This window comes from Convolutriloba macropyga, chromosome 1 (genome assembly GCF_964194025.1).
Source record: "Convolutriloba macropyga chromosome 1, txConMacr16.3, whole genome shotgun sequence".
NCBI classification, from domain to species: Eukaryota; Metazoa; Xenacoelomorpha; order Acoela; family Convolutidae; genus Convolutriloba; species Convolutriloba macropyga.
In genome coordinates this window covers 4,681,123-4,708,909 of record NC_134468.1, presented here as the reverse complement: position 1 = coordinate 4,708,909, position 27,787 = coordinate 4,681,123, and the positions used below count along the sequence as shown (strand labels likewise).

The 27,787-nt window shown below is 38.5% G+C and overlaps 1 protein-coding gene across 1 annotated transcript; it reads right to left on the bottom strand.

Moving 5' to 3' along the window:
* Positions 1 to 3,745: 3,745 nt before the first annotated feature.
* On the bottom strand, positions 3,746 to 27,734 carry LOC142344861 (uncharacterized). The gene is made up of 7 exons (XM_075396899.1): positions 27,435 to 27,734; positions 21,024 to 21,289; positions 20,236 to 20,431; positions 17,132 to 17,250; positions 16,040 to 16,217; positions 14,843 to 15,133; positions 3,746 to 4,135 (listed from the first exon to the last, which is right to left on the bottom strand). Exons 1-7 carry the CDS (start codon positions 27,568 to 27,570, stop codon positions 3,852 to 3,854), a joined length of 1,470 nt encoding a protein of 489 aa, XP_075253014.1. The 5' UTR covers positions 27,571 to 27,734; the 3' UTR covers positions 3,746 to 3,851.
* Between the last annotated feature and the right edge of the window lie 53 nt (positions 27,735 to 27,787).

The following is a 27,787-nucleotide window of genomic DNA, read 5'->3' as shown; positions in this document are numbered from 1 at the left end:
AAATCACTCCTAAAATTGAGACACACAATCCCGCACTGCAGATCACAACTAAAATTGAGGCTCATAATGAGGCAATAAACTTAATTACCACACATGCGGCACGAGTATGCAAACATGTTTATTGTAATTCCCCTGCTCAGCGAAAAGTAGCCTCAAATTCTACTCGTAGTTTAAACAATTTAAAATATGTCGGTTCCGCGTCGCAAAATCCACTTTACACTTCTCTTAACCAGCAAAATACAAGTGAGAGCAAACAATTTTTCAAAATTCTGAATGGATTAGCTCTCGCGCCGCGTGAGCCTCAATTTATTCAATCTAAACTCCCGCCAATTAGGAGACATTCCTTAAATATCTGTAAAAGTCACCACCCAAAAATAAAATCAGTGCTTTTTGCCTCTAGTCATTCTACAATTCAGTCGTGCACTTTCAATTCATCAAATTCAATTTCACCTAAATAATCGTCCGAAATAAATTATATAAACAAATACAATAAAAAAAATGCCTTCTAAAAAGCGTATCACTCGCGTCCGTTTTAATGACGCATATCGCACGGCAAACCAACCGTCATCCAGCCAAAATGCAACTCGCCCCACAAGTCAGCGATCTACTTCGCCAAACGATTCCCGCGCCGCAAATCAACGCAAAGAACTTTCAACCAATACCCGTGCAGCCAATTCCCCGTCTATAAAAACACCGACTTCTCCAACTCACTCGTCTGATGCAAGTACACCTCTCACACCCAGCCCACATGTTGCAACATTTGAATACATCGTATCAAAGATCTTTAACAAATCATTGATTGCATCACTGACCAGCAAAGATGCAGTATTGAAAGAGGTCCGGGATTGTATCCTAACAAACAACGGGAACCGCCTCAAAGCCCTAAACCCTTACATACACTCCTGTTGGAGGGACCTCCATGTACGTTCCGGGTGTGTATGTATTAAAGAAAAGGTCGCCATACCGAACGTTCTGCGAGAAGCGATGGTCGACGTCATGCACTCCAGCCATCCGAGTACATGAGGTATGATATGTACGGCCACGAATTGCTGGTGGCCATATATGCACCGCGAGCTCATTGTTCAAGCCACCGAGTGCAAACCTTGCACGGTGATTGGTAAGAACCTTAAATCTGTTATTCCGGCTAAGCAATTCAATCCGCACATATCATGTGTTGAACCAAATCAAGAAATTCAAATTGATTTTGTCGGTCCAATTTTTGATGAAAAGGGTAACGAAATTTACTTTCTAGCAGCAATTCACCATTTTTCTCAATACCCTACTGCATGTATTTATGACAAAGCTAACGGACCAAACGTTCTACAGTTTTTGGACAAGTATATTGAAAATCACGGGATTCCACGCTCTATTCGTCTAGATCAAGCAAAGGGTTTAGTTGGCAATCAAGTAAAGACCTTTTCTAATATAAATAATATCGATATAATTGAAGCTCCAGTGAACGATTATTGCGCTATTGAACTAGTAGAAAGACATATCCAAACAATTAAGAATAGACTCGCATGTATTAAAGAGGAAAAATCGTCTATTAACGCCTTTCATGTAAAGCACGCATTAAAGATAATAATACACCAATTGCGAGTATGTAAACAAAGAACAACAAAGATCTCGCCTTTCGAAGCACACTTTGGAAGAGAACCTAATACCCCAATGAGCGTGATATCGACAAAGCCTAAACTGTCAAATCTCACATATGTCACATATGAAAACATTGTAAACCACTATTTAGATGAAGACACAGTGATGCCGGAAGAAATTCTTCCAGATGACAAGTGGGTGAATGGGTACCGCAGTGACATCGAAGTTGAAGTTGGGATGTCACGGGCAACGCACGAAGCCGAGGAACGCGAAAAAACTAGCACGGACAGCGAGTCACGCACTTTACGAACCAGGGCATTTCGTCCAATTCCCCTCAAGGAACGTGCAGTAGAGCTTAACCTAGCCCGAAAAACTCATGGGAAGAGAAGATCAAAAAAATTTGGAGGGGTTTTATGAAGTACTCGCGCCGGGCTCACATATTCTGAAGGTTAGCCCATCGACTTCAACGATTAAGGAACCTGGCAAACCTGTCGTCACGGTACGCAATAGTGACATTGCGAAATTTGGAACACAACTGGAGCGGCAAACTCCATTAAAAGCGTATGCGGACAGCAGGGCTCACGATCGGGCGAAAAGTTAGTAGAAGAACTCATTCAAAGCCACGTGAAGGAGTTCACCAGATAACAAAAAGGGGACAAAAAGATGAAGCTTCGAAAACGTGATCCGGGCAGCGGGGTATCTTCATCAAAATCCAATATCTCACGCGCGATGCATGGATGAAACCCCAAAGTTCCCAACTTTCTCGCTATCCGAAATCAACAACCAGACGCCGGCACAGTTTCGCATAGCGAGAAATCAACAACTTCCTCCACGAATACGCCTGCCGCACTGACTCAATCAAAGAGATCGTCGGATCGCAATCGACGAAGTCCCTCTTTTTACGGATTTGAAAACCCATCTCCAGACTTCACAATCTTGCCACCAACACAAAACGACCTCGACGAGCGGGTGACGTGGAGAATTTCCAGCCTCCACCCGAGTCTATTGTAGAGTCGGTTCAACACATTGCAGAAAGTCAGCCTGAAGAGACCAACATTTCGCCACAAATTGGAGACGCTTCACCAACCGCCTCGCGAAACCCTCCTTTACTAGAAATGGATACCCCAACGCTAGTTCGGTCAATGACGGCGTTTGAGGCAGAAGGACGTAATTCGGACGAAAACGAATGGGACAATTAAAACTGAGCTTATTTAAAACTGTGACAATTAAACATTTCATAATTGGATAGTATTTATTTTGAGCTATGATAACCAGTAAATATATTGTTATTATTTATTTAACCGGGGACCAAGTACTAATTTGTAAATATTGTTATTAATTTATACATTCAAAAATTGTTATAGTCACAATTTTCTTTGTCAAAGTCAGGGGTATGTGATACCCAAGGATATCATCCTTAGTAATTTATTATGTGCAGTTCATATTAAATACGATGTTTTAATTTAGTTCTCTTATTTTGCCCTTCATAAAGTGTTAATCATTTGTTCATTCAATACCTCGTGATCTGTTGTCATTTCCTTCTTGGTTTCCCGCTTCGTGACCAGACATGTCTGATCACGCCTTCACGTTTTGTTGTGCAACATTTACTTTCATTCTCCTAACTTTGCAATTCGAATTCAGTTTAACAATTCTTCTTGTAAATCCCGCTTCGCGAGTAAGCAGTAGAAACTCAAGTCAGGATTCCGCTCCGCGAATCACGAATTAAGTAATTTTAAGCGTACCCGCACCAAAATTAGCTACTCTAAATAAATAGAGTATTATTCTAAATAAATAGAGTAAATACTCTAATTATTTTTTTTCACCGCATTCACCGCATTTCTTACATTAATTTGCTATAATAGTCGATGCGGTGAATTTTTGTAAGAAATGCGGTGAATTTGGTAGTGAATTTTTGTAAGAAATGCGGTGAAAAGCGGTGAATTATTTTTTTTCACCGCAATGACCGCATTTCTTACGAAAATTCACCGCAATCACCGCATTTCTTACGAAAATTCACCGCATTTCTTACGAAAATTCACCAAAAAACCTCGACCCGGATTTGTACAATTCTTGAAAAAAATCATCTATATTGCACGCGCCAATTAAACACTATTGCTAGTGGTATTACCTCAATTTAGAAACAATGAAGCATTTTTGTCTTTTTGAATTTGTTTGATTATAGTACTAGAACATCAAAACTGTATTGTTGAAGCATATGACCAACAACACTAATATTCACCCAAGTTGTCCGAAAGTTACACTTTTATGGCTAATTTCTGAGATTGGCCAAGAGTATCTGGATGTTTATTCTTATTCCCTCGATTGCCCCTTCTAGAGGGTGATGGAGACAGCTGAAGAGTGTCGTTTCCTTCTACCATTTTCAGTTCACTTTTCAGTTGATGTTTGTCACTTCTGCCCCCTGGTGATGCATCGCGGTGCTTTTGGTGTTTGCGTGTTGCTCCATCAGTTTCCTCGTCTCCCGCTCCCTCTAATATTTCCATCATCTCCTTCTCTGATAAGTCTATTACTGTGATTGAAACTGAAAAAAATCAAACACAAACCGACTAATGTTGGAAGAATTATTGCTCTAGAACGACAGGCGGGTGGACAAAAATTTGCAACCACTGGGATTCGAACCATCGACCTCACTCTTCGTAATCATATGCCCTCACGACTCTGCTTTGCTGCAACCGAATTTAAATTAGCAACAAGCTTTACTTCGGAGTGAGAGCAATAGAGATCACTCAAAAATGAATAACGAAAGCGTGAAAAAGTCACTTGAGAAGTGCAAGAATGTTCTAGAAGAAAAGCGCAAAATGGTCAAGCAAAAATCTTGCATGAAAAAGACCAACACGTATTTTACATCCATTCAACCTACTGTCATTCCGTTCATATCTCATAGTTTTAGATTCTCAAAAGTTTTTAGGTCATTCTCATAGTTTTAGGTCATTCTCAAAATCAAAGTCAGTTCATTATAAAAATGGCACATTGCCACGTTTGTGTGAGTTGAAAATCAAAATGGAATTAAACAAACTTGATGAACACTGAAATTGAAGTTGCTGTAAGATAACATATAGAGATTCAGATAGACCCGTTGTTTACAAAAAATACTACCCCGACTTTTTTTGTAAGTGTCACTCGCATATTTAAAAGCTTTTATTCAAAAAAAAATGAGCCCTGTTATTGTCATTGCAGTCAACAGAAGGCGGGATCTCGAGGTATGACAGCCAACTATTATCAGTTGTTCTACGTTTGCAAAATTTTTAGAATTACTATTTCTTAATGAAGTTAACGAACTAAGTCAAGACAAAAAATCTCAATAGTTCGTACTGTGGGTCCGAAAAACATAAAAAATTTAAATTGTTACATAGATACATAAATAAAAATTTTGTTGGAAGCTTTCCGAATCGGAGTCCAACAACATTTCGGTATTGAAAATTAATTCAGAGAAAATTGACATTGAATTCTATTATGTCTAGAGTTCTGATCACGGCATCTAATCGATTTTTAATGGTAAATTTAGAGCAAAATTCTGTTTTTCTGAGCTTAGTGTGAAAACAATAAACATTAGTTCTGAGTAGTCGGCAAGCCCATCATACAACCAACATAGAAAAATTGACGACTGAATTTTTGGTGTCACCTATGTTTGACACACTAATTACTAAAAAATTCATTTTGAAGCTGTGAATTTACAGAGAGGAGAGCAGCACAGACGCTATAAAAACAGTAACTGAATTCTGACAAAGTTCTTTTCGGATAAAGGATTATTTGATGTTTCTTTTTGGGTGATGGCACCACCTACCTAACGTACAGTTTAATAGACTTTATCAGTACCCAAACAAATATAGGAAACGAAATTACGATAACAAAATAATACATTTTTTAAAAAAATCAGTCAGCTTTTACTTTTAAAAAAACGTTTTTTTTTCACTTTTCACTTTTAAAATTTTTGACCGCCAAAAAACACAAATCTTGCAAAATTTCACCACTTTCACCGCATTCAACGATAAAAGATGCGGGCGCTTTGCAGTGAAAAAAGCTTCCCCTATTCCCCGCTAATGTTACATTGTTTTTTTGACAAAACCTCGAGAAATTTTCAAAGGAAAAAAAGAGCACCCTGAAGCAAACTTGTCAGTTTTTTGCTTTCTCTGACACTTCCATGCAATTACTTAATCAAAAAAACTTTGAGCTGCCCTTCGAATTAACACAAATTAATTGTCCTAAGAACTGGGCAACAGGCCTCAAAAAGACACTTCCAAAAACTATCAGAAGATGCCGTCAAAACTTTGTTGGTAGTGTTTTAGTTAAAATCAAACTGCAGGCAGGAGTTGCCGAGGGCACATGCGAGCAAAGAATATAGAAAGAGAGTAAACTAATCTTCCTCTTGAATTATGGAATATAAGCCGCCCAAAAAATTAAAATGAATACTAAAGCACTCCAAACTTTGACAGTTCAAACTTTTGTAATTGGCTAAATGCGAAAAAAACATTGACAACTTAACAATTTATTCTAACTTATAGCAGAAACGGGATTTTTCAATCTTGATTTGAAAAAATAAAATAATAAGGCATTGTACTATAATACTTTTCTTAAATAATTTAGAATTACAAATTAAAAGGTGTAATGTATATCGTTGACAGTTGATGTGTTTTGCATGTTCTTTTTGAATATATACAAGATTGTTACGCGGAACCTAGTGCCATAGCAAATCAGTACCGAAACATTGTATTCCAATTGTATATCGTCGGCACAAAACTGTATCAGTGTATCCTAAGAGTATATTGCTACCTCATTATGTGCAGTCTATTCGCATAGATAATTTTTTTCTGAACATGGACTGAGCATTCTTGGTTTTGATTCTAATGATGTTCATAGGAGAACCATGAAAAAAAGTGCAAAATAGAAAAAGGATACTTTGGACGATGCACTTTTTGAGCGTGACAATGACTTACAATCTTGAAATTTGCATAAAACGAATTAGAAAAAACCGCCAAAAGCAGTAGATGTACGTCAAAACCAGTAAAAACACACCGAAAATCTGGAACCTGCTAAATGTGACCAGAAATTAAAGACTGTTGTGGTTTTCATTTAGGATTGCAATGAAAACTTGTCTGAATATCTGGTTTTAGCTCAACAAAAATAGATACAGTTCTGGGCCCATGAAATACAGTTGGAATGCAATTTTTCAGTACTGATATTCTATGGGTTTGGAGTCCGCGTAACTCCAAAAGGAGAGTTTCAGCATCCGATGGAAACTGCAACAGACATCGAGGGACGAACATTTGCGACCAAACGGTGAAAGCTAAACAAGGTGATACCACAACCAAATTCCAAGAAACTGCGGCAGGACCTTGAGACTCTCTCTTCGTTCCCTTCACTTCAAAAACTAGTGCAAGCTTGTCAGATGAGGACAAATGCACGTCTTATTAAAGCAGCAGCTACTGTTTAGTCAGTATTTCACTCTCAGTTGAAGAATTTTATTCACTGGAATACACCTCCATTCACTTTGACAGTTTCGTCATGTCAACTTCAGTACCTGCATAGAACATCGCTGTTTTATGTGATAATAAAGGTGCTGAAGTAACTCAGCTACTGACTGCTTCTTTTCTGTCTGCATAACGTCAAATTCATTTCAATTGGGAAATGCTTTGTGATATCTGAATTGATCTTTTGTCCATTCGTTTTTCCTATTTTTATCCATAAAACATTTGATAGAGATTCCTTGACCAATAGTTGTCTTCGAATTTGTTCCCTGTTAACACTGATTTTGAAGGCTTTTACGCCAATCTGAGTTTTTTCTTTCCTGTAGAGAAAAAATCAGTTAGAGCAATGTGCCATCAGTTAATACAATTATGACTTCTTAAGCAAAATCGCTTAAGTAAAATATATTTTGCATAAGAATCATCCGCGACAAGTATAAGAATAGTTTTTCCACCTGACCAATAAATTTTTCTCAGTTTTTCAGGCTGATATGATTGCTTTGACTCAATTTCTTTAAAGTTCTAAAGTACCTTTCCACATATATTTCAATCCGGATTTTTTTTGCAATACTTTGAAGAACTCTTGAAAAAATATCATCTATTTTGCACGCGCTAATTAAACACTATTGCTAGTTATATTACCTCAATTTAGAAACAATGAAGCAGTTTTGTCTTTAAAATTTTATTAAAATTTTATAATTCGTTTTATTATAGCACTAGAATATCAAAACTGTATTGTTAAAGCATATGGGAAACATTTATATTCATCTAAATTGTCCGCAAGTTACAATTTTATGGCTAATTTCTGAGATTGGCCAAGAGTATCTGGCGGTTTTTTTTTATTCCCTCGATTGCCCCTTCTAGAGGGTGATGGAGACAGCTGAAGAGTGTCGTTTCCTTCTACCATTTTCAGTTGAACAATAGAGATCACTCAAAAATAAAGAACGAAAGCGTGAAAAAGTCACTTGAGAAGTGAAAGAAGAAATTCGCAAAATGGTCAAGCAAAAAATTTGCATAAAAAAGACCAACAAGTATTTTACATCCATTCAACCTACTGTCATTCCGTTTATATCTCATAGTTTTTGATCAGGTCATTCTCAAAATCAAAGTGAGCTTATTAAAAATGGCTCATTGCACGTTTGTGTGAGTTGAATATCAAAATGGGAAAAAAATTTGTTGAGCACTGAAATTGAAGTTGCAGTAAGATGACATACAGAGATGCAGATAGAACCATCGTTTACAAAAAAAATACTGCCCCAACTTTTTTTGTAAGTGTCACTCGCATATTTAAAAGCTTTTATTCCAAAAAAAATTGAGCCCTGTTATTGTCATTGCAGTCAACAGAAGGCGGGATCTCGAGGTATGACAGCCAACTATTATCAGTTGTTCTACGTTTGCAAAATTTTTAGAATTACTATTTCTTAATGAAGTTAACGAACTAAGTCAAGACAAAAAATCTCAATAGTTCGTACTGTGGGTCCGAAAAACATAAAAAATTTAAATTGTTACATAGATACATAAATAAAAATTTAGTTGAAAGTATATTGCTACCTCATTATGTGCAGCCTATTCGCATAGATAATTTTCCTCTGAACATAGACTGAGCATTCTTGGTTTTGATTCCAATGATGTTCATAGGATAACCATTAAACAATGTGCAAATTTAAAAAATGATACTTTGGACGATGCACATTTTGAGCATGACAATGACTTACAATCTTGAAACTTTGTAAGTCCAGTAAATGTACGCCAAAACCAGTAAAGACACACCGGAAGTCTGGAAACTGATAAATCTGACCCGAAATTTAAAATTTTTGTGGTTTTTATTTCGGATTGTAATGGAAACTTGTCTGAATATCTGGTCTTAGCTCGACAAAAACAGATACTGTTCCGGGCCCACGAAATACAGTTGGAATGCAATTTTTCAGTACCGACATGCTATGGGACTGGGGTCCGGGTAACTCCGAAAGGAGAGTTTCAGCATCCGAGGGAAACTGCAACAGACATCGAGGGACGAACATTTGCGACCAACCGGTGAAAGCTAAACAAGGTGATACCACAACCAAATTCCAAGAAACTGCGGCAGGACCTTGAGACTCTCCCTTCGTTCCCTTCACTTCAAAAACTAGTGCAAGCTTGTCAGATGAGGACAAATGCACGTCTTATTAAAGCAGCAGCTACTGTTTAGTCAGTATTTCACTCTCAGTTGAAGACTTTTATTCACTGGTATACACCTCCATTCACTTTTTTACACTCTCAGATTTCTTTTAGTACTGCATCCCGTTTTGATGACAGTTTCCTCACGTCAACTTCAGTACCTGCATCAAACATCGCTGTTTTATGTGATAATAAAGGTGCTGAAGTAACTCAGCTACTGACTGCTTCTTTTTTACTGTAGTGCTTGATAAACTAATCCGTTTGGAGAGTTATTATTAACTGTTACATCTGTCTCCTCCCATAATTGGCACTCTTCCTTTCCTGTGTGTATTCTGTTTTGCTGGCTCTCCCAATCAGTTGAGACATCCAAATCATACTTTCTATCGTAATCACTTCAGAACAGTCCGAAGTGAGCAACACAGACCTTCAGCGCGGCAGAAATAGTCACAATGGATCGATTATATCTATGAAGAACAGGTTATATCTATGCATTTAGAACCGTTGAAGCTGTTCAACGGGTATTAATTTCGCAATTAAACTTGATAAACTTTTGAATCGAACAAGTTGTTTTAAAGCACTTTTGTTTTTAAGAAGCTGATATGCTATGCAATATTATGGTCACCCTTTCTGCGGTACAATTAGCTCCTGTCAAACCTTTCCCTATTCTTTCCTCTGAGAAAATGTTGATTCAGAGTATTCACGGTATATTTTTGAAGATTGCCCAAAGCAAACCCAGAATTGGATTTTGTACTGTTTTTAGAGAGCTTTTTTTGTCTGAACAGGGTAAAAAATGACTTGATCATAATCTGTTCATAGTAAAAATACAGACTGACAATATTCTGATTCAGGGGTGATTTACAATGTTACTAGGATACCGGTAAATCCTGATTGACTTTAAAATTTATATCGCAATAGTTATAGACAAAAAATGTCCACAGAGTACCTGAAGTGAACATATTTTTTTGAGGAAGAATAAGCCCAGTATATTCAACCTTTAGGTTTAAATTATGGCAAATCTTTGTTATCAAAATTTGATTCGGAATCACAAGTTTTTGCTCATTAAAAGTTCAAATAAGGAACTGTTTGTTTTGTTGAAGAATTCTTCATTCTTTCCCAATCGCTCTCTATTTCTTTCAGTCTTTTTCTCCAAGTTTCAGAGTTCTTCTCTTTTCAATCTTCATTGAACTCTTGAAAAATATATATGTTCTCCCCGCTTGTTGGGTGAGACAATACTAACAAAAATTAAAATCCCCTCTCATTGAGTGACACCTCTAAAATCACTCCACTCTTCTTGGAGTTCACAATGATTGCTCAAAATAGAGTTTGCCCAAAAACATTGCAAAAGTCGGGGTTGCGGGATTCGCGCAAGCAACATTGTAGCCGATCCACGTACAATCACAACGGAAACCGACTGAGCCAATCTATTAAAAATGTCCTCGCGACTGATAATTCCCGCTTTCAGCTAACAGAGCTATGCGCTTTAACGTTTTCTTGAGAGTAACTGACAGACAACCCAATGTTTCAACAGCAAGAGGAACAAACAAAATTCCTTGTTCAGAGCAAATTTTTTGTGTGTTGCATATTTTGGCTCTTCGGCTGCTTCAAAGGCGTAACCAGACTTCTATGATTTGTAATGTTTGGTTGAAGTGGAGAAGTTGCAGTGACGTCTAGAGCAGCTGGACGGCCTGACTTCCATGAAGGCAGAACAATGTCGCAAGGGCGAAAACTGTTTCCAGCAATAAAGTTCCGTTTTTTGATAACTGGTTAGCTGCTGAGCAAGCTGATGCAATACGGTCACGAATCCTGTCGTGCCGTGAAATTGCATCCCCTTTTCGGTGACAGATGACGGCGTGGTCATCGAAAATTGCAAGGTTCCCAGACCTGCAGTAAGGGCAATTTCTTTCATCTTCATAAACTGCAATCCTTAATCTGTACTTGACACTAATTTGAAGTTCACTGGAAATGAGATGGAGACCTAAGGCAGGAACTGGTGGTGCCGCAAGCCATGCGCCGGATTGAGGCAAACAGAGGGATTGCAGTCTTGCTTTCTCCCTGTTTGGCGACTGATTTCTTAGCAGCTCCGAAAACTTTTCAGTATCTGCAGCTTCTTGAACTTTTTTCTGTGTAAAGGGAGTCAAGTTGAAAGGTTGAAGGCTTTTATAGAGTTCTTTAAAAACTCCATTATCTGAAGCCCGCTGGTTTATAATTTTCTGAACCAAGTCATCAGACGCCAACACTGAGCCAACATATACGGCCCTGTATTGCTCATGCGATTGACGCACTCCGAAGCTAGAAATGTTCGTCGGCAAGGTTGACTGCTTCTATGAATTACCACAGATGACAGTACCTATTATTTGATCTAACGCATCCCGTTGGTTTGAGTCGGAGAATTTTAAAACATCGATCGCATCTCTTGTTGTTGTGTTAGTGCTCAGAAAGTAGACTAACTTTGGTGTCCCTAAGCAATAAGGAAGTATGCCGAGAGCAAATTGAGGATCATCCAGATAACTCAAATTCTCCAAGGGCGACACAACCTTTTGAACACGTTTCTGCAAGCAAGAAGAAACAAATTCTGGTGATCCGACAGAGGCACCCAGTACTTCAAAACAATTGCGCCTATTTCTTGTAACTTCTCGATCAGCTGAGGGTAGATCTACGATTGAACGAAGCTCGCACTTGTCTTTCCTGAATACAGACCCCTTTTTGGACCTTCATTAGCTAAGATATCGAGCGTTGTTCGGATTTGATCTTCGGAGCCTGCAACGAAACCATCGTCCAAATACCAAATGTGCCGGGTAAGATTTGGCACCGCGTCTCTTATTTTTTCTACATCAGAGAACGTCACCGAAAAGAGAAGTGGACCCAGGGGATCTCCTTGTTGAACACCCGAATCACTTTGAAGACTGGCGTTATTATACAGCAGTGGAACATGCTGAGTGTAGCAAAAGTTTGTGAAGGCTGCAATACCTGGTATGAATTCGCATGCTGCTCGCAGTAAGTATGAACTATTAACCGAACTAAAGGCTTTTCGGAAATCAATCTGAAGCACTCCTTCCTTAGAGTCAGTGTTGAAGATCTTTTCGTAAGTGATTTTCGCAGAGTGGATGATTGCTTCCGCACCTCCGCTGACTCCAACCCCTAGCTGAAAGGAATCGAACAAATCAATTGCTTCTGATTTTGCTTCTTTCACTAAACATTTAGCAATAAGGCGCCTCAGGATTTCACTGACAGCTATTGGGCGTACTCCTCCTTTCGTGTTGGATAGAGCTGTGAGCGACGAGCTGCTGAAGGCTTTTGAAACAAATGAAGGGAATTTACCCTGCTTCTTGTATTTACAAACCTTTTTATTGCTTTAAGGGTGGATTCAGAGTGGTCGGGAACAGTAAACTCTACTGCGTGAAATAGATGCTCTGAATACATCTTGGAAGGGCCAGCTGCAGTGTACTTGCTCAAAACTTTCAATTGTTCAAAAATTATGTTATCGCTAAATTGATACGCACTCGATGTAACATTAAAAGTTTGGAGCAAGGTTGGAGGCGCTTCTTTGAGATGTAGCTCTTCTAGTGCTTTCAGAGTACCTCTGCTATTAAGCGCAACTCACTCAGATGACAAGATTTTAGCGGCGCGTCCAAACTGACCTTGCAAACATAGACTCTGAGCTCTGCTGGCTATTTCTTCAATTCCGTTTGTGGAAGTTTTCTTCGCTTGTTTCATTGACAAAGCTTCTGTCCATAAGTTTGCATATTCACCGCATTCCATCGATCGATGCAATTGGAGAGCCGCTGATCCTGATTTCGTATATGCTTCTTACCTCCTCGGTTGATCGCACGCAGGATGCACTTCGAAACTGAAACATTTTGTGCGAATTTAGTTCGTCATCTGGTGTTTTGGCACAATCATCCAGGATGCTGGTGAGCACTGGTGACCAATTAGCTCTAAAACTGACCGGGGTGAAACGACATGTTGGAACATGTGAACTTACTATTGTCTGAAAACAGGTCAGTTTTTTGTTCTGAATTGTTTCTTCAACGTTTTCAAAGAAATTATCATCAAACTGGATTTGCTCACATGACGCGAAGAGTAAGTCAATTTTATCCAAAATTTCTTTTTGTTATTTTTTTGCGATTGTTCAAAATATGTTTGTGCTTCGATTAGGCCTAAACTGATTTCACATTGAACCACGAGTCGTGCTCTCAGCCCCAACCACTATATCTAATTTTGGTTTCATGCCCCGAGTTTTCTAACACTTGCATCTTATAGAAACTATTGACAGTGTCGGGGATGAAAAGTATGGTCCCTGGTGTTGTGTGGAATTGCTATTTTGCACTCAGGTCTTGAAAGTTTTGCGTCAAACCAGTATGTGCAACACTGATGGGGTCAAAGTCATCAATGATGTCTCGTGAGCTTGCTTTATCTTGAAACTGGAGTTGCAGACGAACACTATCGTGCAGAACAGTTTTTCTTAAATTGTAATTCATTTTTCCCATGTTCGAAACTGTAATTATAACTAGACTTTTGATCGAGTTGGTGTCGACCACTACTTGTTTTTGATGTCTTGCCTAGGAATTTTTAGAAAAAAATTTTCTCTGAAGTCTCCTCCCCATTGTGGCTATTTCTGTAGCAGTACTCGACTGCTTTTTTTGGAATTTCACAGAATCCGATGGCGCCTAGTAGCATCTAGGGGCTACCGGCGGTACGAGGTTGGAGGGGGTGATCAAGAACAATCTCACCGGGTTTTGAAGCTCGGTCTTGAACTCTTGAGGTAATTTGCTTCAATAAGGTTGTTCCAATTTTAAACGAACATATTACCAGAGTCAATAAGTGCTGAATCATAAAAATCAATTCTCCATTTTCAATGGAAAAGTTCTGACCAGGTTAATTTTTTCCATGACAAAACAAAATCAGAACAAAAAGAAGAAGCTCTGAAAACACTCGGGCAGAAATAATTTAAATTTTTAAAGTTTTGAACTTGTCCAGAAATCGAAGGACGGAAAATTTTTGAATAAAAACAATTCCGCAGACAATATATTCGCTGCCATCTGAAAATTAGTTAAAATACAAAGGAGCGAATTGTCAGGAATCAAAATTAATTTTTTTAAATAATCTTTGGGGTTTATGAGCCATTTGATATACAGACATTGTTCTATAGTTTGGATATTTAATTCAACGAAGCTGATTTTGGGCTCAAAAAACAATTAATTTTGCTGTTTCGTTGCTAAAATTACTTGTCATGGCTGTGACAGTACATTTTCCCTCAAAGTTAGTAATTATTTTTGAAAACTCTGATTTGTTCATGAGCTTTGCATGATCATTGGCGAAAAGTTAAAACCTAATGTGCAGAATATTTTCAATTACAAAACGTACTATGCGTTCGCTCTGTCAAAACTTGAACCACTGTCAAACACTGAATCAGTGCGGGTTTAACGCTGTACAGTTGGAAAATTATGTATCAGTGCTGTGATCTACTGACACTAATTTCCGGGAATTACCAATTTCAACAAAATTAATTTTCTAATCGCAGTTCTGAAATCAATATTTAACTATTACGAACTTTCTTCATAAGGTGAAAATGAAACGTTTTCAATTTCTGGAGGATATATATTTTTTACCTTTTTCATGCTTCTTTTTGATTGGTTGGCCGAACTTGAAGTCCTCGGGTAGCCAATCATTTTTATCCACGTCTCGTTTAGTTCGATCCAACTGTCGGAAGAAATCCTGCCTCGAGATTCCATATCCATCGAATATCTCATTAGCAAAGTACAGTTGACCTCTGCAGAACATCATCAACATGCCAGGATGTACTCTGTGACGTAACTGGAGCAATGACGTCATCGATTCGTGCACTTCGTGTGAAGAAGTTTTAGTATCCGGCATTTTAGCATTGGTCAGATCATAATACACTGGAAAAACAGCACGGATAAATTTTTGGATATACTGAGTTTCTGTTAAAAAAAGGAAAATAATAATAACAATTGTGGTTCCTGCGTAATCGCAGCGGAACAGCTTCATTAGGCCTACAGTAGCCTGTTCTCAGCTGCCCTTTTTCTTATTATTCCCCACAATTCAGACTGATCTTTTTATGAGCAGCATTGCTCTTTTTGGTGACTATGGCCACTTTTTTGCGTCTGAAACTTTCGCGTGGTACCATCATTGCAGCCAACATTGGCCAGGCTATGGTCAACAAGAAGCTATGCTTAAGTAAGAGCTCATCCTCACACAGACAGCTTCACGGAGGCAGGGGATTGAACTCTCAATCATTGGCGTGTGAACCACACACCTTACCTCTCGGCTGAGTAAAATAGTAAAAGTAGGAAAAACTTCTTTCCCAATATGAGGAGTTACAAGCAAGATTCTACTTTTTCACCCCAATTCATCCAACCCTCTGAATTTTATTTCTACATCATTTCTTACCTACATCATTTAACACCACGTCGTCTTCATAAGACGGTTATCCTGCAAGAGTCTCGCAGGACAGTCGTCTTCTTTCAAGGCCATGCAAGAAATCATAGTCTTTAGCAGGATCTTGCAAGATAACCGTCCAAGTTTAATTGGCTATGGTAAAATTGGGGTTAAATGATAGGAGTGAAAAAAATTGGGTTTAATGCTGCGGGGTGAAACGAATAGAGGTGGAAAAGGCAGCCACCAAAATTCATACTTCACCAAATTTGAACAATTTTTTAAACTAACAGAATGGGTAAACGTTAAATGCGGGCCAATCAAGACCTTAAAAGCTATCTCAAGCTTATCTTATGCAGAATTTACATTAGGTTGTTCTCTCTCAACCTTCAAACAAGTAATGATGATACCTAATCTGAAGGGGTCTGTTTTGGACTGGAAACAGGGACTGGTCCTGTTCCGACTCATTCTGGAGTAGATGTTGTCGTACATCTCCCTGGCCTGGAACCGACTGCTGTCCTTGTGATCCACAATAACCAGTACCAGCACCTGGTGCGCAGGGATGCAATGTTGAACAAAATGGTCCACCTGAATAAAAACGGGACTCATAAATAAAAACAGACAAAAAATAGTTTATCCATACATATGTTAGTTACAAGCAATATTAGACAAATTATGGTTACAAGGTGCTTTATATGGTTATGCTCTGATTCTTATATGATCTTGCTTTGGTTGCCAAGATTTTTATATATCATTCTTATGTGGTACCCAAAAGTCCGAAATCGCAATTTTGAGTTTTTGGACGCAAAAATGGCAACAGAAGCGTTTCAAAATTATCGAAATGTAGTGATTGGTCAAGTCTCATAACTAAGATCGAATAGAGAAAGACTAAATTAATGATGTTCACGAGAAAGCTAGATTTTCACGTATGAATCTTATATGGTACACAAGAATCCGAGATAACATTTTTGCGTTTTTTCGTTTTTAGAATTATGAAAATGTAATTCCTGTGTGATTGCTCAAGCTCAAGTCTCGTAACTAATAAAGATCGAATGAAGCAATACTGACTTTATGATGTTCACAAGAAAAAAATTGTTTGTTACGATGAAAATTTGTTGCTGCTATGTTCTTTAATTTGAAATGGCAAGCCATGCACAATTATTGTGTGCTATAGTATAACATACAATATTTGTGTTTGGCTTGCCATTTCAAATTAAGAAACATATCATAAACAAATTTTCATCGTAACAAACAATTTTTTTTTTCTTACGAACATCATAAAGTCAGTATTGCTTCATTCGATCTTTATTAGTTACGAGACTTGAGCTTGACCAATCACACAGGAAATACATTTTCATAATTCTATAAATGCAAAAACGTAAAAATGTTATCTCGGTTCTTGGGTACCATATAAGATTCATACGTGAAAATCTAGCTTGCCGTTGTTGGTTTGCTATTTCAAAAAGAGACAAATTTGGGAAAGAGACTGCATGGGGCGGTACCTCAATGTCTCTGACTTCGGGTGGTCTGTATGGAGAACAGGAGCACTTGAAGTCACTTGCCACTCTTTGTCCAGTCAGTCTGGCCCGCAGGCTCAGAGGACATGCCAGTTGCTTCTCATCTTAACACAACACATAAACAATACAAAATAATAAACTTAGTTTTAGTATTATCACTAATCATAGCCAGCAGATTGCCGGACAAATAGACTGTTCACAACCTGTAGTTTTAAAAAAGAACAACAAGACCAAAGATGAAAGCTGCGACGTAAAAGAACGATATTCTGATAGCAAACTCTGTCCATATTTTCGAAATCAAAATTGAAAAAAAAATGATTCCATCAATATAGCTTTATAATCATCCGGATTAAGTGACCCCCCCCCCCCAAGTTTATTGAAATTCAATTCTCAATTGCGCCTGGGGCTCAGACTTATCTAATAGGCGCAAAAGTCACTTCAGCGACCCAGTTAAGTTATGAAAGCTCAAACTTTCTTATCAGACAATTGACAAAAAAACTCGTAGAGAAAACAGTAGCAAAAAGCGTCACGCAAAAAATCCAGTTGCAGAGTGGAGGTGACTGAAAAAAGCGCTCTTTAATTCTTAGCGCGAGGTTGTAACAAAGAACGAAGTAGGCGTGGAACTGAACGAAAAACAAAGCCAGTAGAGTACCAGAAAAGAATAGAAGAGTCATGCAATTTATTTCGAAAACAAAAAGAAAGGTTAAGGAATAAAGAACATTAGGCACCTATAATAAAAGAAAAAAATAATTTAAACGAAATGCAGGCATAGTTCCTAGCAAGTGTTTGCATGTGGGGGTGAGGGTGGTGGGCGGGGTTAGGTACGTGGGAGGATAATTAGGTTTGGGTACGTATGGGTGGTAGATGGGTGTGGGGGATTAGGTAGTGTAGTTGTTTGTGGTAAGTAGACTAAGTAAACCAGAGGAGGTAGTTTTTTATTGGGGGGGGGGGGGGAGCCAAACCAATTCGACTTTTAACTGGTTGAGAAAAGGCAAATCCTATTGTTTAAATAAAAACCACCATTGCAATGACTGGTAAAACGACGTTGGCACAGTGTGATTTCTGCTCAGTGATCTGAATGTCAAAATAAAGAAATTTAAATACACCCGAGTAAGGGCAGTTGTTTGGAAATGGGGCATCTTTGAGGCTAGTTCATTGAGAGAGAAGAGAGCGAATATCTCTTTATACGTTTATCCTAATTATCGGGAACCCTTTGTGATGAAATGCGAATGGATCTGGGTTAAATATGGGTGCTCAGACCAATCAGAGTTGGATCGTAACTGAATTTTTTGCAAGATAGTTTTGACAATGATATAACCAGCTCTTGCCTCTTCTTGGTTTGAGCAGGCAAACGTTGGACGGCAAAATGACAAAAATATGAATTGAAGAGAGTCGAACCTTAAGGTTGATCGATAGAGCCTTTAACATGCATCATTGAGAATTAAAAGCGACTTTCTGTAAGACCATTGACTAACCGTTCAAGGTCGGCAGTCAGCGTCACGTTGCATTGCATGCGTCGTGAAATGCTTAAACAGGTACGGAGCGTTACTATAGTACCTAAAGATCTGTGCTAGAACAATTACGCACCGCATGGTTCATACTGTGTCTTTCTACTTGTGCGAATATTAAATCGATAATATGAGGACGGCCTTGAGAAATCCAGATGACTTCATCCTAGACCAGATACCTATTCCGAGGATTTGCTCTAACAATTATCCTGGTGTTGATACCTTGATGCTGATTTCAAAAACAGGTAGTAACGTTTCGATGATTGATTAGTAATCTCGCCCCGTTGATTTTATGACGTTTGAGGTGAACCTAGAGTGGCTTGACTACTCTATCTCTATTGAAAAAGAACTTGGGAGTAGATAGGCGAAGGTAGTTATTTTTTCTAGTTAGAGACCTAGGTAGAGGAGTGCCGGTAGGTTGCGGACTGTGGGCGGGAGGTTAGGTAGACAAAGAGCGCGGGCAGGCAGGCTGCTGGTTAGTAGGTGGTGTCGTGTAGTTAGAAGAAGTTGGTATGTCTGGGTTAGTTATGGGAAGTTTTGGGGGTTTGTTTATTTTTAATGGGGAGGAGGAAATGTTGTGGGGGAAAATTGATGAGTTTTTGACCACGAATATTAACAACACTTCCCAATAAATATATAATATTACTTATGCCAATGTTACAGTCTGATGTTTCAAATGGGAAGTCATTTTAAAAAAACAATAGTTAAATTTTAAGTCATAAACAAACTTGTTTCACTGAAAAAATAAACTAAGATACAAATACTCCTCCTCAAGTTGCATAAACTACGATAAAACCAAAGATAGCATCACTTTGCTTTACCTATATCAATCTAAAAAAAATTGCCAGAATATTTCAAAAGACAAAATACTTTGCTCTTTAACTTTTAATTAGCCATTTAGGGATTCCCATAAGAAGCAGAGTAGTTAATCAGCAGCGCGTTTTGAAGCTAGCTTTGTGATATTCATTATTGCGCAGTTTGCAAACCACGAGTTAACCAAAAAAAAATAACTTTTTATTTTTGAATGCTTAAAGTGTCCGCTGAAAAAAATCTGAAAAACTATCCAGAGCAGCAAAATGCCGCTAAGGCAATTAAATTAACAACAAAGTTTCGTCTCTAAGCAAAATAAAAATCACGGCTGAATAATTCGTATGCGCGCAAAACTCACAAGAAGTTCTAAAAGTGCAGGCATAGTTTTGATTCGACCGTATCATAATTTTTTTTTTCAATTCTCGGATTATTTTAGATCACTGACAACTCGTATTAATTTCAAGTGTGAAGAATTACTTGCAAGAAGTCTCACGAAAGTGATAGAAATGACACAGCCCTGACCAGATACAACCGTGACCGCTTTCTTACTCTCCCGAAGTTCAGCGAGTACAATGACACAGTCAAAGCTATACATTAAACTCATTGTAAATAGACACAACCTTCCAGTCTAAACTTAAGGACATATATGTAATACTGTAATACTAACTTCTTTACCGACACCCCGATTCTTAACAAGGATCACTTAAAATCTTCTTCGCATTTAAATTAAAAGTTATGCAAATACTTTATTTAGCATGCTATCTAATTCACCTTGTGCTATTTCTCTAGATCTATCACGAGGTGTTTTCGTGGCACCAGCGATTGCCACTTTCTTCTTCAGCTCTCGTGCTGTTCTGGGCTTGGAGTCGTAACCAACCCTGGATGACTCGTGATGCCTGTTGGATTGTGACACCACTCCTGAGCGTGGAGATGTGGCAGCGAGTGAGTTCGCATGGCTTCCCTGGTACTAAAACAAACACGATTTAAAAACGACCATACCGAATCTTTCTTATGTTAAATACCGAACAAAAATGACGACACCAACGGAAAAATCATAAGAAATTTCGTCGTTTTTGGCTAAAAAAAAACGACGATACCGACAATTTATTATGTTTAAAAACCAAAAATTTATCAACTAGGGAACCACCCTTCCATAGTTCGGAAATCATCGTTTTGAAACGCAGAAAAAATTGTCGGTATGTTCGGTTTCCATTAGACAAAAATGACGAAAGCCATGACGTTTTTTCTTCGGTATAGTCGGTCTGTCCGGTTTGTTCGTTATGAATTCACACTTGGTTGAGGTTGTCATAAAAAGCCACTCATGAAAATACCTCTGAAGACACTATTTTGCTTACAAAAAAGTAAAAAAAAACCCAAGCAGCTTAGACTGACAAGACCCATGATTCGAACTAATTTTCGGGGTCTTAAACTCCTCCTAAAAGCCTATTCTCTGGGAGAGACGGTCTCGGATGAATACTTGTTACTGAATTGCACAGAGCACTTTTTTTCTATAATTTTGGACACAAGTATACTTCTGAGAGCAAAAAAAAAACGCAAACCTGAAGCAATTTTATAGGTGGCACAGACGCAGTCCTTTTAATCCCACTTAGACCCCTGGCTGATGAAGTCCGGGTGATACTACCTCCTCCCATCGTGAGGACATTCTGAGGGAGGTACTTCAGCTTAGCAGCCGCAGACTGGCTCCGCATCAACATCAGTTCCTCTAACACCCTCAGAGCAGCAGCAGGAGTTGACCTGGCTGAGAAGCCTCGTTTGGGTGCTGCTGGTTGGGGAGGCACGTTTTTAAGCAGAGGGGAGGGCATGCCTGAAAAAAAAACAACCAGATTTGAGACAATTTCCCAAAAATGGGATCGCTTCTATAGTAAGACCCATAAAGTTGCAACGCTACCGAGCGTTTCAAAGGTGAACGTTCACATTTAAAACATTCATACATCACAATTTTGATGTTCATTTGCAAGTCAGGAGTTTTTGGAGAATTCGCTTGCGTTGCAACTTTATGCGACTAACTATAGCAACAATATCTACAATTGCGAATAATTTGTTAACTCAACTCCAAGAAAGGATGGGTGGAACGAACGCTTTTTAACACCAAAAAGCTTAATAACTTTTAAAGAAAGCATGAGGTCAAAAGGTCAGAGGACATTGCTTTCATTTCATGAGGTGGGTCGATTAACTTAATTATTTGGATCATCCTGTTTTGCAATTACCCCATCCCCTATTCGTGGGCTTATATCTTTTACGCCCCCAGCCGCACGTGATGGTTTCAAAGAAACATCAAGAAACTTAGAAGTTTTCTTTATTAAAGTTTCAAAGAACAAAAAAAGAATTTACCTGACGAATTTTGGTGATATGTCGAAAAGTAATGACCACAAAACAAAACTCAATTCTAATTTTGTTTTGGCGCTTTCAATATCTTATTGACCTGTCAATCAGATGTCAGAAGTAATTTATCTCACCCACAGAAACCCGACTCTAACATCCACTGATCTCCAACTAATGAACTCGATTGTACCTAAGCCATATATGATTCTCATGAAATAATGATGAAAATCGAAAATCGCCTCCGGGATCCGGATCTAAGATCTCTTCACATGTCAATCATGTAAAATAGTTCTAGCTAATCTAAATTTTCTCTGTATATTTTTGCATAGATAACAACTATAAATACGAGCTAATTTTTGTATATTTTCAGTTCAAAATTTAATTTAAACTTCAACTTATTGAATTCTTTGGCCCGTGTAATCGACCACGACAATGATGTCCAGACCAGCTACAGACAGACAAACTTTGGATCTACAGAATGCAAAAATCAGCTACTGCGTGGATTATGTCTTTTGTGGCGAAATGTCGCACAGAGAAGAAAGAGGACAAGATCAACACCGATGGTACTGTACAGGACCTACAAGTAACCAAGCTCTTTCTTAGTATGTGCGAGCAACATGAAATTATTAAATTTTGTAGCCTAATTAGTCCTAGGAATTTGATAGACACTCCGTATAAAGACATCAGATTGGCGAATCAAAAATAAATTTCTTCTAAAGAGAGAGTAGTAACGGCAGAAAAGGCTAAATTTCTGTCCGTAATACAGGGTCAAGGGGAGTTAGACGACGATTTCCTAGCACGTCTTAGAGAGGAAGCACGCTATTGTGACTTCAAAAAACTCAAAACAGCTACCAACCCTGAAGAGGAGTTGGTAAAAACATAGTTTATCTCAAGTTTGAGGAACCCTGAGGCAAAACTTAGACTACTAGACGGTATTAAAGCAAAACCAGCAAAATCGGTTACTGAAATGACAGTTCAGACGTCAAGCAATGGCTTTTGCAAGTTCTTCATCAGGTAAAAAGGCCTTTACTGTGCAAAAAAAAGTTGTGTTCAACTTCAAAAAGACCTTTCGAAAACCATATGAAAAAATTACGGCTAATAAAAGCAACAACATGTGCATTAGGTGTGGAGTTAAGCCACACTCTAGTAGACCCTGTCCAGCGCTAAGTAAAAAATTCAACACCCGTGAAAAGGTGGGACACTTCTCAAAAATGTGTAGAAACAAACCCCAACCAAATTCAGGAAAGTACAATAGACAGAATAAGTTTTGCGAAGAAGAAAATGTTTCTTCAGAGCAAGCATATCCAGCATCGGAGATGGGAATGTTTTATACTAAAGAACAAATCTTTAGCATGTTTGTGACATTTCAATATATCTCAATAAATAACTGCAAAATAAAAATGCAGGTAGACGCCGGTGCAGATAGCACAGTGATATCATAAAAAATGGACTGAGCTTGGTAAACCTCAGTTTAATGGTAAGATAAGATATCTCGAAGCTTATAATGGTCATCAATTAACACTTCTGGGATCACGTACTTGTGACGTTGAGTGGAATGGAAGCCGGCTCACATAAAACAATTAGCAGTTGCGCAGTCTGATAAAGAATTTGGACTACTTGGTAGAGAACTTCTACCCAGGCACGGTGTGAATAACATCACAGCCGAGCACATACTTGCTGTGCAGTGTTACAAAGTTCATTTGAAGCCAATACCAGGAACAGAGCCAATGTTCTGCATAGCCAGAAAAATACTTCTACCTCTTCAACACAAGGTCACAGAGAAGTTGGAACAAATGGTCAGACAGGGCATCTTTGAACCGGTACAGCCAAGAAGAGTTACTAAAGCATCTCCAGTGGTGTGGCAGAGAAAGAAGAGTGGACAACTGAGATTTTGCGTGGACTTAAAATCGCATATCAATGGCAAGGTCAAGGATGAGGACAACCCAATACCAGACATGGAGACAATCTTGCACAACCTACATGGGCCTCATACTTTGGCAAATTGACTTCTCACATGCCTACTATCTAATCGAACTTGACGAAGAAGCAAAATATATAAGCACAATCAACACATCTCAGGGACTGTTCAAGATGTGCCGACTTTCTCAGTGATTGAAAAACTCTTCTTCAATCTTCCAGAATTGCATCGAATCAACACTGAAAGGAATCAAATGAGTTGTGATCATTCAAGACGACGTGTTGCTGTATGGAACTACCAAGAGTAGTTCGACAAGAGAATGCTTGCTGTCAAGAGTCGACTACGTGAGAAAAATTTTCCTGTTAATGAGAAAAAATCTAACTCAAAACCAGTCAATAGCGTTAGCTTTTTGAGACACTCCATTTCAAAGGAGTGAATAGCACCAGATCCCAAACATTTTGAAAAAATAAAAATTTCAAAAGCACCAACTAAGAACAAACAACTCGAATCGTTTGTTGGGCTAGCCAAATTTTACGGAAGAATGATTCCTGATTTTGCAACAAAAATGCTACCTGTAAATAAAATGAGAAATAGCGGTTTCTCATGGGGCAAGATGCAACAAAAATCTTTTGAAGACATAAAAAATGAATTATTTGCTAACCCACTTGTAAGCAACAGTTACTACTGACGCCTCTGAAAAAGCCATTGGTGGGGCCCTTTCGCAAGACGGACATGCAGTCATATATGTATCGAGAAAATTGATACCAGCGGAGCACAACCACTCGAACATAGAGCGGGAGGCACTGGCAATTGTGTTTGTGGTCACAAGATTGAATCAATTCCTTCTTGGAAGAAGATTCAACCTACAGACTGACCACAAACCACTCAAATATTTCTTTGCACCAGATGAGGAGAAGACAGCATCAGCGAGAATCACAAGATGGGCAATAGCTCTGATGGGCTTCAACTATAAGTTGAAGTACACACCAGGAGCGCAGATGCCTCATGCAGACGCTTTGAGCAAAAAAAGATTTTGACGACGACGAATCCGACAACGATCGAACGTGCTTCGCAATCAATAACATCTACTTCCCTCGGAGTGATTTGGTGACCCTAGCAGAAACCAAAACTGAACTTGGAACAAACAGACTCTTCCAGGTCACAATGAAACGAAGCAAAAGCGGCAATTGGAAACAATGTTCAGAAGCGGAAAACAGATTCGAACAACAGAAAGATGCACCGACTATACACAATAGAATCATCTTCAGAGGTGTTGTTCCTTTCATTCCACCCAAACTACGACCCTGGGTTTTGGCAAAAGCGCATGAGACACATCCTGTGAAAAATGCAATTGAGGAATCAGTCAGAATGATAACATGGTGGCCTGGAATTACCCAAGACGTTCAACATTTTATTAGTAAATGTAGGAACTGTCAAATGAACTGGCCTAGCCTGGTAAAAACAGTCTCTACTTGGCCAGAAGCCGACGTTTGGGAACGGCTCCACATGGAATGGGGTTATGTTAAGGACCAAGGCAATATCTAAAGTAATTGTTGACGCGGGTTCTGGCAGGATAGAAGCTTTCCCCGCGGGAAATAGAAAATCAGAAACGGTTAAACTATATCTTAGTCAAATCTTTGCTAGAATTGGAATACCAAATACTTTAGTTTCTGATAATGATTCTAAATTTGTAAGTGGTGACCGTAAACAGTTATGTGAATCATTGGATATTAAGAAAATGAAATCAACCGTTTATCATCTAAGAGCTAATGGACTAGCTGAAAGAGCAGTTCAGACAGTGAAGCGGGCACTTCAAGCATGGAGTCCCAATCTTAATGTGTCATTTAGAGCATTCCTGCAAAGGGCACTGATGACACATCGCAACACTTCAAAGACGAGGGGCAAAATTCCAGTTGAAATCTTGTTGGGACGCAGAGTGAGACTACCAGCAATAGCAGATTTCAATTTGTGCGCACCCATGCTATTCAAGGCCAACGAAGAAACAAAGACAGTTCCTGCTATTTTCATCATCAGGAAAGGCTTGAACACATCTTTCATACAGCCCGAAAACTCAACACGGAATAGTCTAATGAGCGACAACCAAATTGCGAGACTAGAAGAGGACCATCTGCAGAGCACCAAATACCCGAACCATCAGAGCCTTCACTAACATCAACAAGAAATAGAAAACAACCCGACAGACTTGGAGAACCTATACCCACAAACTTGCTTAAAAAAGGAGGGAGGATGTGATGGTTTCAACGAAACATCAAGAAACGTAGAAGTTTTCTTTATTAAAGTTTCAAAGAACAAAAGAAGAACTTACCTGACGAACTTTGATGCTACGCCGATAAGTAATGGCCACAAAACAAAACTCAATTCTAACTTTGTTTTGGCGCTATCAATATCTTATTGACCTATCAATCAGTTGTCAGAAGTAAATTCTCTCACCCACAGAAACCCGATTCTAATATTCACTGACCTCCAACTAAGGAACTCGATTGTATCTAAGCCATATATGATTCTCATGAAATAAAGATGAAAATAGAAATTCACTTCTGGGATTCGGAGCTAAGATCTGTTCACATGTCAATCATGTAAAATAGTTCTAGCTAATCTAAATTTTCTCTGTATATTTTCGCATAGATAACTAATATAAATACGAGCTAATTTTTGTATATTTTCAGTTCAAAATTTAATTTCAAATTCAACTTATTGATTTCATTGACCCGTGTTATCGACCACGACAGAAAGCATGAGGTCAAAAGGTCAGAGGACATTTCTTTCATTTCATGAGGTGGGTCGATTAACTTAATTAATTGGATCTATTCTGTTTTGCAACCCCCCCCCCCCCCGAACTTCGTGGGCTTATATCTTTTATGCCCCCAGCCGCACGTGCTATTTTTTACATAGTAACGTGTGCTATATAACCACATATAATTTGTAACTGGGGGCGTAAAAAACACTGGGGGGGGGACAAAACAATAGATCCCATTTTTTTTTACCTCAATGAGTGGCGCGTTTCCAAATCCATTTTTAAATTTGAGCTTTTTTATTTAAGCTTTTTTTTGTAAATGGGTTATTGAAAAGTTGTTCAGCAGTATTTCTGTACCCAGGTGAATTCTGTAGAACTCCAGCCATTCCTCAAACAGATACTCTACTCTGACTTCGGAGCTAAGATCTGTTCACATGTCAATCATGTAAAATAGTTCTAGCTAATCTAAATTTTCTCTGTATATTTTCGCATAGATAACTAATATAAATACGAGCTAATTTTTGTATATTTTCAGTTCAAAATTTAATTTCAAATTCAACTTATTGATTTCATTGACCCGTGTTATCGACCACGACAGAAAGCATGAGGTCAAAAGGTCAGAGGACATTTCTTTCATTTCATGAGGTGGGTCGATTAACTTAATTAATTGGATCTATTCTGTTTTGCAACCCCCCCCCCGAACTTCGTGGGCTTATATCTTTTATGCCCCCAGCCGCACGTGCTATTTTTTACATAGTAACGTGTGCTATATAACCACATATAATTTGTAACTGGGGGCGTAAAAAACACTGGGGGGGACAAAACAATAGATCCCATTTTTTTTTACCTCAATGAGTGGCGCGTTTCCAAATCCATTTTTAAATTTGAGCTTTTTTATTTAAGCTTTTTTTTGTAAATGGGTTATTGAAAAGTTGTTCAGCAGTATTTCTGTACCCAGGTGAATTCTGTAGAACTCCAGCCATTCCTCAAACAGATACTCTACTCTGACTTGAAGAGACAGCAACTCATTTTCAAATCTGGGTCTCTCCTTCTCCCCCGGCAGGTCCAGACCCCTCACCACTCCTCCCATCCCCCCTCCCCCATTAACATCTGCAGTAGAGTCACTAGGGGCTCTCTTTACTGGCGACTTCAACCGGGACAGCCGTCCACTCTTCTTTTTGGGGTTCTCAAGATCACGGGCAGTTTTGGAGACAAATCTAAGTTCTCTGAAACCAACCCAGACTATAACAAGTATCTTAATGAAATTTGAGTTATTAAATACAAAATTTTAGAGTTGCTATAGTATC

What these genes read in the sequence shown, in the direction of transcription:
- LOC142344861 (XM_075396899.1), bottom strand. Translation starts at nt 27,570, where the DNA reads ATGGGAGGAGTGGTGAGGGGTCTGGACCTGCCGGGGGAGAAGGAGAGA. An exon ending in ATCTAGAGAAATAGCACAAG is followed by an intron (nt 17,251 to 20,235) that starts GTGAATTAGATA and finishes TGTTGTGTTAAG; the next exon opens with ATGAGAAGCAACTGGCATGT. An exon ending in AACAGACCCCTTCAGATTAG is followed by an intron (nt 15,134 to 16,039) that starts GTATCATCATTA and finishes CTGTTTTTCCAG; the next exon opens with TGTATTATGATCTGACCAAT.